The 16313-nt window shown below is 46.9% G+C and overlaps 1 protein-coding gene across 3 annotated transcripts in view; it reads left to right on the forward strand.

The window, feature by feature from the left end:
- igsf9bb (immunoglobulin superfamily, member 9Bb) overlaps positions 1–16313 on the forward strand; it is an 889343-nt gene that overhangs the window by 580055 nt on the left and 292975 nt on the right. For all 3 annotated transcript variants that reach the window (XR_011937440.1, XM_072486656.1, XM_072486657.1), the window contains exon 4: positions 7324–7475. Coding sequence is in view for 2 of the 3 variants with exons in the window: in XM_072486656.1 (XP_072342757.1) it covers positions 7324–7475 (152 nt within the window). In the remaining variant the exon portion in view is untranslated. The remainder of the gene's footprint in view (positions 1–7323; positions 7476–16313) is intronic.

A 16313-nucleotide genomic window follows, 5' to 3' on the forward strand; every position in this document is an offset into this window, starting at 1 on the left:
TCGGCACCAACTGGCGGGTCTTCAAGCAGAAATTCAGTCAATACATTGAGGCCTCGGGCCTCGAGGATGCGTCCGATGCCAGAAAAATCACACTGCTCCTATCGACTGCGGGGGACCAGGCCATCCAAATCTTCAATTCGCCCTCTTTTGCCGACGGCGAGGACAAGACCAAGTTCCAGACCGTGTTAGCCAAATTCGACAGTCACTGTGACGTCGAAACGAACGAGAGCTTTGAGCGCTATGTCTTCCAGCAACGCCTTCAGGGTAAGGATGAGCCTTTCCAATCCTTTCTAACTCATCTCCGCATATTAGCGCAATCCTGCAACTACGGTGACACCGCTGATTCCCTCATCAGGGATCAGATCGTGTTTGGGGTCCACTCCGACGCCTTGCGAGAGCAGCTCCTAAAAATAAAAAACATGACCCTGCCAGTAGCCATCGAGAGTGTAAAGTGCATGAACAGGCGAAAAGTCACTACTCCCACCTTAAATCGGCAGAACTGGACGAACTTGCCTCCCATGGGGCATAGAGTGTACAGGCAAATGCCCGAATGCGGCACCTTAGCATCGATGAAGGCGGCCATTTCACGCACTTTTCCCGGGGTCCCATGCATGCGCACCGAGGACAGGAGAACGAAGCGGCCGAAGACCACACTGCGCAGGTGCGAGCGGCGGCTGACCGCACTGCGCATGTGCGACGACGCACGGAGCGTTACGACGTCAACGTCATGACGTGCCCGAACTGCGGCACCGCCCACTTAAAGCGGCAATGCCCTGCAAGAAGCAGGCGATGTTTAAATTGTGGGAAGCTTGGCCATTATGCAGCCTTGTGCATGTCTGCACCTCCGATCGTGGGCCAGCGATCCCAGTTCCAACACAAACTCGTTCGAAGTGTGCAGCAAGGGCTGCTGGATTTGGAACCTGGTAACACCACGGATCCAGAAGACGACTGCCTGGAGTCCCCATATCGTGTGGGCATCATTACCATGTATGACAAGGCCTCCTCAAATTCAGCAACACGCCTACCCATCCTCAACGTGGATTCTGCGGACTCAGCTTCTGACTTTAACCTTGCGCTCCTGGCGTACAGGGCAACCTCTCTGTCCACCGGTATGTCTCCGGCACAACTCCAAATGAATCGTGACCTGCGGACGACTGTTCCGGCCATTAATTTACCTGACCTGGATCGTCTCCCAGTGCTGCAAAAGGTGCAGCAACTCAGGAACTGGCAAAAGCTGACATACGATGCTCATGCTACTGATTTGCCTGTGCTCTCTCTGGAAGATGCTGGTCACATCATGTTGCCTGGTGGAAGCTGATCAGCTCCAGCTGTTGTTCTTTGACAGGCTGCTCCCAGGTCGTTCGTGGTTCGCATGGCTGATGGATCCATTGTCAGGCGCAACATAAGGGCACTACCCAAACTTGTCTGCCCACCACCGGATCTCACGTTCCCAGTTGTCGTTATGCCTTTTCCAGACACCTCGTTCCATGAGGCCACCAATCTGGCTGCAATCCCGCCTGTCAAGGCGCCGTCACCCCACCTCCACCTCTCAGGCGATCGAAAAGGATCCGACCGACGCCAGCCCCAGAGATTGGACTTATAAATATTTCCTTTGTACACATTGTTCTGTATCTGCACCTTACATGTACATATGCATTCACTCGCCATTTGCTGTAAATAGTTATATCAGTAACATGTCGTATATGCTCTAAGCAACCGAGAATTTTTTTTTTTAAAAGGGGGGATGTCATAATACGCGCCCATGCACATCATGAGGTAAAAACAGGCAGTGACAGACACCCAGGTTAGCCAATCAACATACAGGACAGAACACAACCAATCACCAGACAGAACACCTGAGGGGGCTTCCAACTATAAAACACACGAGGCATCAGCACTCCGTCTCTTTCCACTGGTGACAACTGTAGTGACAGTCAGGGTGTATATATCAGTCAGCACCTTCTACTCGTGGATCAGAGCTAGCCTAGTAGAACTTACTAACTCTAGTAAGTTAGAGTTAGTACACTTAGAGTAGTAGAGTGTCAACCCACAGCCAGCAGTGTGCATTGTTACAGAAGTTCAATAAATCATATTGAACCAACGCCTACGTTTGGTGTGTGCTTTACAGTTCATCTGCATCCTGTTGCAGTCCGTGTTACCCCAGGATGAATAACGCGACAAAAAGTAGGCATAAATGTGCGTCAAAAATGAGTAGACTAATTACGGTCAACGGACCTGACAAAATAAATTGGCAAAACTATTGGTAGCATCTGTTAAAGGAACCTGTCAAGCCTGTCAGTAGCAGATGTCAAAAGGAGCTGTCAAATCGGCCAGAAGAGGGGGCAGCATGGTGGCGCAGTGGATAGAACTGCAGCCTCACGTTGCCGAGGTCCCAGGTTCGATCCTGGCTCTGGATCACTGTCCGTGTGGAGTTTGCACATTCTCCCCGTGTTTGTGTGGGTTTTGCCCCCACAACTCAAAGATGTGCAGGGTAGGTGGATTGGCCATGCTAAATTGCTCCTTAATTGGGAAAACAATAATTGGATACTCTAAATTTATAAAATAAATCAGTCAGAAGCATCTTTCAAAGGGACATGTCAAGGGAAGCTTTCGAATTGTCAACATGTTAAAAGTCCAGGCCTTTAAATCTTTGAAAAAAAGTATCTAGAATATTTTTTTAAATCGCTTGCTATTTCACTCTCGCTGTTGACATTAACCTGGGATTTCTATTACTGGATTGATGCTACATGACTGATTTCACAATCATCTGTTATCACAGGAGGGTGCTTCCCATTTCACACTTTTATTTACGGCTTCAGGCGGATATAGTGGGACTAGGAATTCCAATGAATAAAATGTTTGTTATTAAAAGGCTTTATTTAGCTGAAGGAATGCAAATGTAGTAAATGGATTTTTATGAATGCGAGTGGGATTTTTTTCAATGTCATGAAGTCTGTAATAGACACTTAGGGCTCTAAACCTTACTGAACTTTTTTTTATCTCATGGGTCGTGATGTCTGCCCGTGGTAAATGCTAGGTGAATGGGCATGGTAGGTAAGGGCAAAGGGTGATGGTGGAGCAGGATGGGCTGACATAAATTGACATTAAGTCAGCAAGGGCTTTAAATGGCCATGGAGGGTGAGTAAAGGGTATGCAATGGCATGGGTGGGGAATATGTGAGGGGTGAAGGCTGGTGGGATGTTTTATTCTTCTTTTAAATTTTTGGACAGTCATTACAATGGCTACAGTTGTTGTAGGAGAAGTAATTTGTCGTGCAAAGTGCTTTGAGATACCTCCAGGAGATGCAACAAAAAAAAAGTTTGATGAAATACAACTGCATTAAACTAAACAAATACAAAAAATGAGGACAGTCCCAAGGTAATTCTTGTATTCAATTAACACATGATTTTAGTTTTCTGACAAATCTACAGTTCACTAAACAAAGCAGCATTTTAGTATGGGCTAAATAAAAGAAGAATCTTTCCATTGAGTAAGATGGCCTCAGATAAGAACAAGGAACCGGTCTTGTGGCTGAGAGAATGGCATAATGAGCCTTACTGATAACATTTTGCTGAAACTCATATAGACATGACAGTCGCACCTTTCCAGGATATGTTTGCACACTGGAGTTACACTCTGGAAAAAGATCTTTGGCCGTTGATTGTTCAACATAATTAAAATGGAATATGTCTTAGTTTATACAGCTCACCTGGTATCCAAAGTACATTGATAGCTGCTCTAGCGCCGAAAACCGTCACTCCACGGCCGGCGCGGGTCCGCGCATCTGTGCCACGGCCATCTCTGCGCCGGCCCACGGGCAACATGGCGGAGCCCTATAGGAGCCCGGCACGTAGGAACATAGACCCCCACCCCGGAATGAGCCCACCCACCGATTGGTTTCTCCCGATCTCACAATCGTGCCTGGTCACCGTGGAGGCCTCCTCCGCCCAGAGTTGGCTCCCCCCGACCCCCCACCAGGACGGCCCCCACAGCCAGAATGCCGAGGTCCTGTGGGGTAGGGCCATATGCAAATGCTGCCGGCGAGACTCGGCGGGCACTCGTCCCGTCAAGCGCGGAGAATCGCCTGTGAAGCTGCTTTCAATGGCCCACGACTGGCGCCGCGGCAACTGCGCCGGCGCGATTGGCGCCGATTCTCCGATCGCCGGAGAATCGGCGGCCCGGCGTCGGACTGGCGTGATTCACGCCCCCCCCCCTCCCCGGCAATTCTCCGACCCAGCGCAGGATCAGAGCAGCCCGGCCAAAATGTTCCAAGATGCTTCACCGACATGTTATAAAACAAAATATGATACTGAGTGACATTGGAAGATATTGGAGCAGTTAACCAAAAGTTTGGTCAAAGAGGTATGTTTTATGGTGTCTTAATCGGGACAGCAAGTTAGAGAGGAAACGAGGTTGGAGGTGAGCGGGGACTTCTGCAGTATAGGGCCCAGGTAGCTGATGGCATTGCGACTAATGGTGGAGCAGTTAAAATCGAGGATGCTCAAGGGATCGGAATTAGAGGAGAACGGATCTCTGGATATTCCAGAGATAGAGAGGGACCAAGCCATGGAGAGATTTGAAAACAAAAATGCACTTCTTTTTTACAATTACACCACCTGGAGTGATGCACTAATTCCCTTTCATTTTAAACTCAGTACAAGTATAATCTTAGTCACTAGATGTATCTGTTACTAGTCTTACTGTGGAAAAAACCCCACTGCAGCTGAGATGTTATGAGTCTACAATTGAGTTAATGTATTACTTATGATAAATTATGTTCTGTCTAGCTTCATTAGGAATCAACCCATCTTTATGATAATCAACTTAACCTTTGATGGCATTGACCGTATCCTAGCAATTCCAGTTTAATAAAGTAGACCTAATACATCTCTGTGTCCATCTCAGTCTTTAATGCCTCTGGCAAGAATAAATGGGTATTTCATACAGTTTCGCACCGTGACTCTGCAATTGATTCATTTGCTTCCATAAACAATCAATATAATTTCGACAGGGGTGTGAGGGACAATCCCAAAGTGAAGTAATTAAGCCAGCGTATTCATGCATTTGAATATGCAACACAATCTAGTGTGTACAGATTGTGACAGAAGACTCGCAAGACAGCGGAAATGCTTTATGGACGTCCTCAAACAATCCCCGAAGAGGTCAGACGTACCTGTTGACTGATGGAAGACCTTGGCTTGTGATCGACCAAAATGGAAAAGTTTCATTCGGGAAGACACCGAGCACATCGAGAGACTTTCTTGGGAATGTGCAACAGTTATGTCGAAGCATCGGAGGGAGCAGGCAAACTCCAAACAAGCCATCTACCCCACTCTTCAGACACCATCTGCCCCATGGATGGCCGATGCTCGCAGATCACGCATTGGACTTGTCGGCCATTTCAGAAACCTTGAGCACAATTTGACGACTTCGCCGCACCCGATTTAGTGTCTGACCAAGGCTGTTGAATCTCGCAAGAGGCCTCTGGCAAGATTTGCAATACTCAAAAAGCCTCGCGAGATTTAATGGACACTCGCGAGATATCATGATCTGGATCTCGCCCTCACTGGGCGTTATCCAGATCAGCATATTTAAATTAGCCTTTAGGTTAATTTAAATATGCATTTGCGGGATTCTCCTGGTGCACAGGACCTAATGGCCTCACTTGGGAGACTTCACCAGTGCACCATTTAGTACTGGTTTCCACAAACGTTGGCCAGCTGTAATGTCACCTGGGGGGGTCCTCCAGGCCACCAGAGACCTCCGGATGGTTAGGGACAGGTAGGGTGGCACTCAGGCACGTGGGCACTGCAAGATGGCACCTAGACATTGCCACCCAGGCACCCTGGAAGTGCCGCACTGGTACTGCCAGGATGGTGTGGGTAGCACTGCCAGGCTGGCAGGGGCAGTTCCAGGGTGGCAGTGCCAGGGTGCCAAATTGGCACTGCCCAGGATGTGTCCTTGCCCCAGCTGCAAGGAAGGGGCTGGTTTAGCACGGTGGGCTAAACAATTGGCTTGTAATGCAGAACTAGACCAGCAGTGCAGGTTCAATTCCCGTACCGGCCTCCCCGAACAGACGCCAGAATGTGGCGACTAGGAGCTTTTCACAGTAGCTTAATTGAAGTTTACTTGTGACAATAAGCGATTATTATTATTACCAGTTGAGGGGGTGTTCCCTGGGGCCTCCCCAAAGTTGGAAGTGGTTAAAAATGGGGGTGGGGGAGAGATCGGGGCAGCCAGACAATCTGCAAGGAGCCTTTCTTTGCTGGGCTCACTAGCAGGAAATTACTCTAAGTGCAGCCTCGGCAGAGTAAAACTCCCAAGGAAAACAAAAACAGCAAATTGCTGTTAAATAACGGGGTGTTTCACAGTGCCGCAGCCACCCAGAAACACCCCGCTAAACATGCCCAAAACATAGATTTTGTTCCAGTTATATCATGCCCCATAAAACCTGAGTGTAAGCACGTCCCCCTTAATTCCAAGGGGCTACCTAAGGAGTAATAGGAGTGAAGATTAACTTAATTATAGATGACGTACTAGAATGTCCAATGCAGTGTTTCATACGTATTTTGTGTGATTTCTTATTTATTTATTTATGACTGTAACTTGGAATATACAAGACTTTAACAGAGCAATTTGTGCTGAGCCTAAATCTCCAACCTTTACAACATTCCTACCTCATGTTTATAGCCTCTGTGTGGAAAAATGAAAGAAAGTGCGATGGAGGCACCATCTAATCAAGGGGATTGGGAGAATGTTGTGTACCAGAAGAACATTTATCTCAACGTGGTCTTAGATTATAGCTTTGAACTGCACATTCAGTTTCTGTGCACAGAGTTGTAGGTGACAGTGTAACTTTGAGCGACAATCCAATGCGTTTGCTTTAGCACTCAGCAGCCGGAATAATTGGCTCCACTGAGCCCTGTCGCTGGAAATGTTTGTAAAACCTTTCAATTAAATAAATTATCGGAGATTGAGTTCAGAAATTGTAGTCCCTACCATTCCCGATACTTACCCTGCACAAACATTCCCTTCACTAGTCTCATGCAGATCAGTTCTTACTCTTTATTTTTTGGCTGAACCTCTGTTGAATTTCAGCTATAGGAAAGTTCTTGGCCTCAGCCCAAGCCTCCCATTAGCAATAGGTTGCACCAGAGTAGAAATTAAATTGATATTATCAGAGGAGTCAGGAACCCTCTGTGATCTCCTACATATTAGCTGAAGTCATCAGCGAAAAATGACCAACCTGGCAGTTGTAAGTGTTTTGTGCTGGTTCTTGATGCTGAGATTATTTTAAGTGGATTTATTGGTTTTCCTCTTCAGCTCCCCCTACATTCACGGAAACACCTCCACCTTATGTGGAAGCCAAGGAAGGAAGTTCCATCACCCTCACCTGCACGGCCTTTGGAAACCCGAAACCTGTTGTTAGCTGGCTGCGGGAGAAAATACTGCTGGAGAACACTCGGAAATACACGGTAAGACATCAAAAGGAATGTGACTGCTGGTCACTTCTATTTTATGTTGTAAAAGTAATACCTCTGCAATAAGCACCATCACTGAAATATACTTGCATCCTCTTCCTTCCCAGCCTCTTATTAGTTTGAGCATTTTTTTTAAAAAATCAGTCACCTCCATTTATAGAGATGCTTTATTTCGATAGAGACAATGGATCCAATTAATAATAATAATTAATAATCTTTATTGTCACTAGTAGGCTTACATTAACACTGCAATGAAGTTACTGTGAAAAGCCCCTCGTTGCCACATTCCGGCGCCTGTTCAGGTACACAGAGAGAGAATTCAGAATGTCCAAATTACCTAATAGCACGTCTTTTGGGACTTGTGGGAGGAAACCGGAGCACCTGGAGGAAACCCACGCAGACACAGGGAGAGCGTGCAGACTCCGCACAGACAGTGATCCAAGCCGGGAATCGAGCCTGGGACCCTGGCGCTGTGAAGCCATAGTGTTAACCACTATGCTACTGTGCTGCCCAATTCAGCATGTCTGTTCAGCATGTCTGTTCAAGAACATAATTACATTTTGCTATTCTCATACAGATTAATAGTCAGTTCCTTTCCCTCATTTTTTTGCAGACACGTGGGTAAGTTCTTAGCCTCAGCTCAATCCTTCCATGAGTTGAGATTGACAGTTCACCACATAGTAAACTCTGAATGTCATCCCACAACATGACACTTGGTTGTACAATACATGACCACTTAAACGTCCAGGCAACAATGTCGTGCAACAGAGGGTGAATTCAAGGAGTCCTTGCAAAATTGAAGTCAACATTAATCAGGAGGAAATCTCTCCGCTGGCTTGAGTCACACCCAGCACTAAGGAAAAAAGTTGTGCTTATTGGAAGACAATCACCCCACGCCCAGGGCATCACTGCAGGTGTTCCTCAGGGCGGTGCCCTATCCATAACCATCCTCAGCTGCTTCATCAATGACCTACCATCTACACAAGGTCAGAAGTGAGGATGTTCGCTGCTGATTGCACAGTTTAGTTACATTAACGGCGTTCAAAAGGCAGCTTGACAAATACATGGATAGGATGGGTATAGAGGGTTTTGGCCAAGGTTGCTATCATGGCCGGTACAGGCTTGGAGGGCCGAAGGGCCTGTTCCTGTGCTGTATTGTTCTTTGTTCTCTTTGTTCTTTGTTCAATTACATTTGTAACTTAGTTACTGAAGCAGTTGATGTTGCATGCAGGAAATCCTTGACAATATAGGTAATATAAGTTGCAAGTAACATTCTTGCCACACAAATGCCAGGCAATGACTATCTCCAGGAAGAGTCTAATCTATCTAAATCCTTGACATTCAACAGCATTACCATCTTTGAATTCCCCACCATCAACATTCTCGGGGTAATCATTAACCAAAACCGAAGTGAACCAGGCACATATACATTGTGGCTAGAAGAGGAAGTCAGAACTTGTTATGTTGCAGGAAGTAACTCACCCCTCAACACCCCAAAGTCTGTCCACCGTCTATAAAACATGAATCAGGAGTGTGGTGGAATACACTCCACTTGCCTGGATGAGTGCAGTCCAACAACACTCAGCATCTAAGTCAGAGCAGCCTGCTTGATTGGCACGCCATCTACCCCTTAAAACATTCACTCACTCCAGCGCCAGTGCACATTGGCTGCAGGATTTACAATCTACAAAATGCACTGCAGCAACTTGTCAAAGCTTCTTTGACAGCAACTTTGAAACCTATAACCTCTACCGTCTCAGATGTTTTTCTTGGGGAAAATGATTATTGCGTCAGGCTGGGTGTAGTATGTCTTCCTTCATCATTGGCCGCATCTCTTCACCATGAGGTTGCTGACCTTCCGATCCTCTGCCTCACAGCACCAGGGACCCGGGTTCAATTCCAGCCTTGAGTGACTGTATGAGTGGAGTTCTCTCCGTGTCTGTGTGGGTTTCCTCCGGGTGCTCCGGTTTCCTCCATAGACCAAAGTTGTGCAGGTTAGGTGAATTGGCCAAATTGCCCCTCAGTGTTCAAGGATCTGCCGGTAAGGTGCGGCTATAGGGATAGGGAAGGGGAATGGGCCTAGGTAGGGTGCTCTTTCGGAGGATTGGTGAAGACTTGATGGGCCAAATGGCCTCCTTCTGCACTGTAAGGATTCTATGTTCTATCAGCAAACCCAACACCCAGGTACACATTAGTATTGGGTGTAAGTAGGGATCCATCAAGTAATACTTCTGGTGAGGAAAGCTTTCTTGGGGAAAAAGATTATTGTATCAGACTGGATGTAGTATGTCCTCCTTTGTCATTGGCTGCATCTCTTCACCCTGAGGCTGCTGGCCCTCTGATCCCCTGCCTCCTCTGCTTCACAAGGCAGCAGCATGCCCAGTCATGGCTGCCTTTTGAGGATTGTACTCAGGAGTCAACTCCCGCGCCCTTGGAGAATTTGGCCCCCCAGTTGGACATTGAGCTTGCCTAAAACCCAATTAAGTGACATAACTTGAAGATAGCACTGCATAGTTGCAGCTATGGTAAGGGGGGTCAAGGCCCAGAAATGACCTGGGCAATGGGTTCCCAACCCTGGACTGAAAATCAAGCTCATAAACGGTCAAAGAGGAATTCACCGTCACTCCTGCAGGCATGTTTCCCAGTGGCGGAGGCGGCCCGCTACTCCCAGCAGCGGGATCTTCCGGTCCCCTCAATGCCAATGGAGCTTTGTGTTGTTCAGAGGCGGCGTTGCTGGGGAACCCGCTTGCAGGCAGTTGCTCTCGGTGGGAATGGAAGACTTGTATAATGGGACAGTGATCTATTCAGTTCACTGAAATAACAATGCAGCATCCCCTTACCCCAGGATTAATTCTGGAATCAGGAGTACATAAGCACTAAGTCTGAACAAGACAAAGGACAGATAGGTGTAGCCAGGTGACCTTGTAAGCCCACTTACAGCGACCATAGGGATCTGAAAACTTGAAGTCACCTCCAACATTGAAGAGATGAACTGCAGAAGAAAGATTTGGCATTGTGCAGAAGCTGACAATGTCAGATGATAATGCTTCCACTGATGTTCTAAGACGATAAGACTTGTCCCATTAACTGTAACATGACACATTACCTGCTGAGAAACTTTCTGTTCAGATAAATGGAGGGACAGGACAAGAAAGGCTGAAAAAGAAAGCCATTTAATCTTTACCGAACAGATTTACCATCATAAATCGTATTGTCTTTTGAACTTCGCATTAACTAACTATTATTTCTTAAAATTGTTTTATTGGAGGGGATTGAAAAATGAAAATGAAATTAGGATAGATTTTCTTGAAGCCAAGATATAAATCACTTAGTCAAAAGCCATCCTTTTCTGAACAAATGCAGGTTTTCATATTTGTTCATGTTTTAGTTTTAAGCATTTATTATACCAGGTTCTTATGGCTCAGAGTGTGTGGGGGATGCGAGTGTTTCTGTATGCTGCTTGTTGTTTGTAATGTTAAGGCTGATATTACAATCCTGGAACAGTGGTGAGGGGATGTAGGCACTGCATGCCTGAGCAGGCCTCAAAGCCAACATCATAAGATCTGCTCATTTACTTAGAACCAGAGAGGTTTAGGGCAAAGAACAATGAGTGTGCCGCCTCTTTTGGTAAAGCAACCCAAAGTTAGTCCCAGTGCCCCATATTCTCACCATTGTCCTGTGACTGCCATTGCTTCACATCTCCTGCCAGGTTTTCCTTACATGGTGTAATAATCTCAGCCCTAGCAGAATCCTGGGACAAAGGGTTTTGTGATGTTGGGCGGGATTCTCTCAGCCCACGCCGGGTCGGAGAATCGCCGGGCCGGGCGCAATTCACACGACGCCGGTCCGCCAATTCTCCGGTGAGCGGCGATTCTCTGCCCGGGTTGGGCCGAGTGGCTGCCCAAGAAAGCCCGAGTCCCGCCGGCATTGTTCACATCTGGTCTTACCCGGCGGGACCTCGGAATCCATCCTGCGGGGGGGGGGCAGCCTGGTGGTGGTGGGGGGGGGGGGGGGGGGGGGGGGGGTCCGACCCCGGGAGGTGCGTCCACCATGGCCTGGCCCGCGATTGGGGCCTACCGATTGGCGGGCCTGCCTCTCATGGTGGGGGCCTCTTTTGCTCCGCGCCAGCCCCTGTAACCCTACGCCATGTTGCGTCGGGACCAGCGCGGAGAAGGGAGCTACCATGCATGCGCGCATTCGCACCGGTCACAGTGCGCATGCGCGCATTGCCGTCAGTCGCAGCGCGCATGCGCAGACCCGCAGACCCCATTTGACGCCGGTATCGGAAGCTGTAGCGGCGTGGGTCGCTCCAGTGCCATGCTGGCCTCCTGTAGGGCAGAGGATCGCTGCTCCTGGGGGCCTGTTGATGCCGCCGTAAAACGCGGCGGCGTTTACGATGGCATCAACACTTAGCCTCAGGTTCAGAGAATCCCGCCCGTTATTTTTCAATCCTAATATGAGACAGAGGGCGGTTGACCATGCCCTATGCTTTTTGGAAGGATTTTCAAATACAAATGCAAATGACTTGTACATTTGATGATGAAGACTCTCAAAGATGTTGCTTATTGCAGTCGGACGTAAGATTCTTTGTGAGTGAACAAATGTTTGACACATAATTCACCTAATAACTATTTGGAATCCTCTACTGCCACTGGTTGAAGTTGGCTATTGGCAAGGTCATAAAATGCAGGAGCAGAAGTAGGCCACTCGGCCCATTGAGTCTGCTCCATCATTCAATGAGATCATGGCAGATCTGAATTAATCCTCAACTCCACTTCCTCACCTTATCCCCAGAACCCTTGATTCTCTTACTGAATAAAAATATGTTATCTCAGCCTTGAACATGTTTAACAATCTAGCCCCCACAGCTTTCTGCGGAAAGAATTCCACAGATTCACTCCCCTCTGAGTGGAGAAACTCCTTGGGTGGGATTCTCCGACCCCCCGCCGGGTCGGAGAATCGGCGGGGGGCGGCGTGAATCCTGCCCCAGCCGACCGGCGAATTCTCCGGCACTGGAGATTCGGCAGGAGCGGGAATCGCACCTTTGGGGCGGCCCGACTCCGGAGTGGTTCCCGCCACTCCATCCCGCTGAGACCCCCTGCACCGCCTGGTAGGGGAGAATCCCGCCCCTTATCTCTGTCTTAAATGGGCAACTTCTTACTCTGAGATTATGTTCTCTGATCCTAAACTCTCTCACAAGACTAAACATCCCCTCAGTATCTACCTTGTTAAGCCCCCTGAGAATCCTCTATGTCTCAATAAGGTCACCTCTTATTCTTCTAAACTCCAATGAGTACAGGTACAACGACTCAACCTCTCATCATAAGAAAATCCCTCCATACCCGGGATCAACCTAGTAAACCTTCTCTGGAATGCCTCCAATGCCAGTATATCTTTCCTTAGATAAGGAGACCAAAACTGTTCAAAGTATTCCAGGTGTGGTCCAATTACTGCCTTCTTTTGTTTTGGCAGGACTTCCCTATTTTTATATTCCATTCCCTTTGAAATAACGGCAAACAATCCATTTGCTTTCCTAAGTACCTGCTGAACTTGCATGCTAGATTTCTGTGATTTATGCATGGGGACCCCCAAATCCCTCTGTGCTGCTGTTTTCTGCAGTCTTTCTCCATTTAAATAATATTCAGCTCCTTTATTTTCTTAACTTCACATTTTCCTACATTATATTCTATCTGCCAAGTTTGTGCCCACTCACTTAATCTGTCGGTATTCCTCTGTAGACTCTTTGTGTTTTCCTTCCGACCTATTTTTGTGTAATCTGTAAACGTGGCAGTAGTGAATTCACTTCCGTCATTCAAATCATTGATATATACTGTGAATAATTGTGACCCCAGCACAGATCCCTGTGGCACTTCACTAGTTACAGGTTACCAACCTGAAAATGCTCCTCTTATCCCAACTTTCTGTCTTCTACTGTTTGACCAACTCTCTATCCATGCTAATATACTATCCCCAACACCATGGGCTCTTACCTTATGTGGCACCTCATCAAATGTTTTTTTAGATATCCAAGAAGATCATATCCTTCATCTACCCTGCTCATTATCACCTCAAAGAATTCTGATCCATTTGTCAGGTGTGATTTCCGTTTCATGAAGCCATGCTGACTCTGCATGATTGTATTATGCTTTTCTAAATGTATAAATTACATCCTTTCTAATGGGCTCTATCATTTTCCCAATGACAGAAGTTAAGCTAACTTGCCTATAGTTACTTGTTTTTTGTTTCCCTCCTTTTTTGAATAAAGGTGTGACATTGGATGTTTTCCAATCTTCTGGGACTTTTCCAGAAAGTAAGAATTTTTGGAAGATTACTACCAATGCATCCACCATCTCTGTAGCTACTATCTTTAACTAAGTTTCATGAAAAAGCTCCTTTGCAGCAATATGGAGTATTGACCGAACATCGGTGCACACATTGGCTGAACTGTAAGACTACGACTAATGATTTTAGACATTGATTTTATTCATTTAAGGGATGTTGGTATTGCTGGCTAGGCCAGCATATATTGCCCATCCATAATTGCCCCTGAGAAGGTGATAATGAACTGCCTTCTTGAACCACTGCAACCCGTGTGGTGCGCGGAGAGGTTTCCAGGATTTTGCCTCACCAGCAGTGAAGTCAAGATGGTGAGTGACTTGGAGAGAAACATCCAAGTGATGGGGTTCCCATGTATCTGTTGCCCTTGTCCTTCAAGATGCTAGTGGTCATGGGTTTGGAAGATGCTAACTAAGGAGCCTTGGTGAGTTCCTGCAGAATTTTTGTTTCAGGATCCCAGTGGCCCATCAAGACCATTGTTAGCTGCCTTGTTATATCCTTTTGAAGACGTAGGCTTTGGATGTCTCAAAGGGGTCAGTAGCCAGGGCACCAGTTGATAGCCTCAGTAGTCATAGGAGAAGCTATGAAATCCCTGGCCGAGTACAATGATTCGTGTGTCACCTCCACGGTGCCCCGCAGGTTGCGGGAATTCCAGCTTTATCACTTGCTGGTTTCTGGAAGAACCCACTGGAGTAAAGATCCATAGGATTGGTCAGCCATTGGCCTTAGACCCTGCTCTCCAGCACCTATTTTAGATGGACACTGCTGCTCTTTAACCACCATGGTCCCCATAATGGGGGCATCACCGTATTAACTTATTTTATGGACCTTAATGAGCTTAGCACAGGTTTAACGTGCAGGGCCTTAGCATCATAGGGGCTTCCACATTGCAGAAAGGCAATTCTTTGAGCAATGGCTCCGATGATGCAAGTGGCCCACATCTGTAGCACTATTGGGATGAATTGTCAGATCCATTATTTCTAAATATGAAATGGGTGCTAACTTTCATGACCATGTGTGGTCCTGGCATTGTCAGTGTATCTATTTAGCATTCAATCTTATTGCTTCCTCCATACTGCTCACTTACTTGTTGTCATGAATGCTCGCCCTAGATTTCACTATTTTAGGAAGGCTTTTTCTATTCAGTTATTTTCTATCAGTTATAATATCCTTTGCAGATTTTTTTTAAAATAGCTGATGACTGAGCTAATTCTTGTGCAGCACTGGACAGCTCTTACCAAAATGTAATAAATACCCATGCAGACACAAATGTACAATCTCCTCTGCAAAATAAAGCAAAGGATCCAAACAACACTCCCAATACAATATGAACTCGATACAGAGGGTTTCCTGACACAGCTAACTGCAAAATAATCATATAACTGACAATAACATATTTTGTTTGTTTCTCAAAGGTATTCAAATGGTACTTGAAAATAGCTATGAATTCGGGAATTTATCTTAATTCCACTATCATCATAATTACCTCAAACAATCCTCAAGTTGGATACAAGGAAATCTGGCACTTCGAGATGTCTTTCCTGAAACAGCACTCAAGCCTTTAGCAATCATAATGTCTTTGTGTTGTATCTCATTTTTTAAAGTAGACGTGAGCCAAAGCTTTATGCTCCCTCACCCCCATCTCTGGCGGGTTCGGAGTTGGGGGTTGGGAGGGTTGGGGGGGGGGGAGGGGAGCATAAAATTGCATGGATGGTATTTCCTCCAGGATCCTGCCCGCTCCAACTTAGTAATGATTTTACACTGGGACAGGCTGGATTTCAAATGAGAAGCCCATCTTGTCCTAATTAATGCCCTTAAAGGGCCTTTTCCCACCCAGCCACAATTGTTTGGCTTGTGGGTGGATGATAGATCCCAGGGGAACCGAAAATTGAACAAACTTTGATCACGAGTGGGAAGGGTGGTGGGAGCACCTCCATCAGAAGCCCCCTCCTGCCCGGTGATCTCCAGACCTCCCTTCATCTCTCTGGTCTATTCCCTGAGACCCCGATATCCACCCCCCCCCCCCCCCCACTCATGACCTCCCAAGCCTCCCTACACTCTCAGTTGATCCCTGCCATTTACCTTTCCTCTGATCCCCAGCACTTAGTTCAGGCAGTTAGCTGCAATGCCTCTTCTGGCCACAGCAGCACTGTTCCTGGAATGACTGGAGAGTTGCTGGCCAATCTCTCTTGCAGCTCTCCAAGGCAGGACTTCCTCCCAGTGATGGGTGGAAGTTCCTCCTTCTGCCAATCCAAGATCGCTAGACATGAAATGGTATCCAGCGTGCTGAAGTTGGCGGAAATATTCTGGTCATGATTTAGAAGCATAGAAATGTTACGTTGCATGTGGTAAACCACTGTTAGTGTATTATATGTATTGTGGTAAACTGTTACTGTACTACATATATTGTAGTAAACCACTGCCTGATGGCTCCGCCTCCCCTCGGGCTTGGTATAAAGGGGCTGACCTCTGGCCCTGCCCCAGTTCGGGATCAGT

This window comes from Scyliorhinus torazame, chromosome 21 (assembly GCF_047496885.1).
Source record: "Scyliorhinus torazame isolate Kashiwa2021f chromosome 21, sScyTor2.1, whole genome shotgun sequence".
Lineage (NCBI taxonomy): Eukaryota > Metazoa > Chordata > Chondrichthyes > Carcharhiniformes > Scyliorhinidae > Scyliorhinus > Scyliorhinus torazame.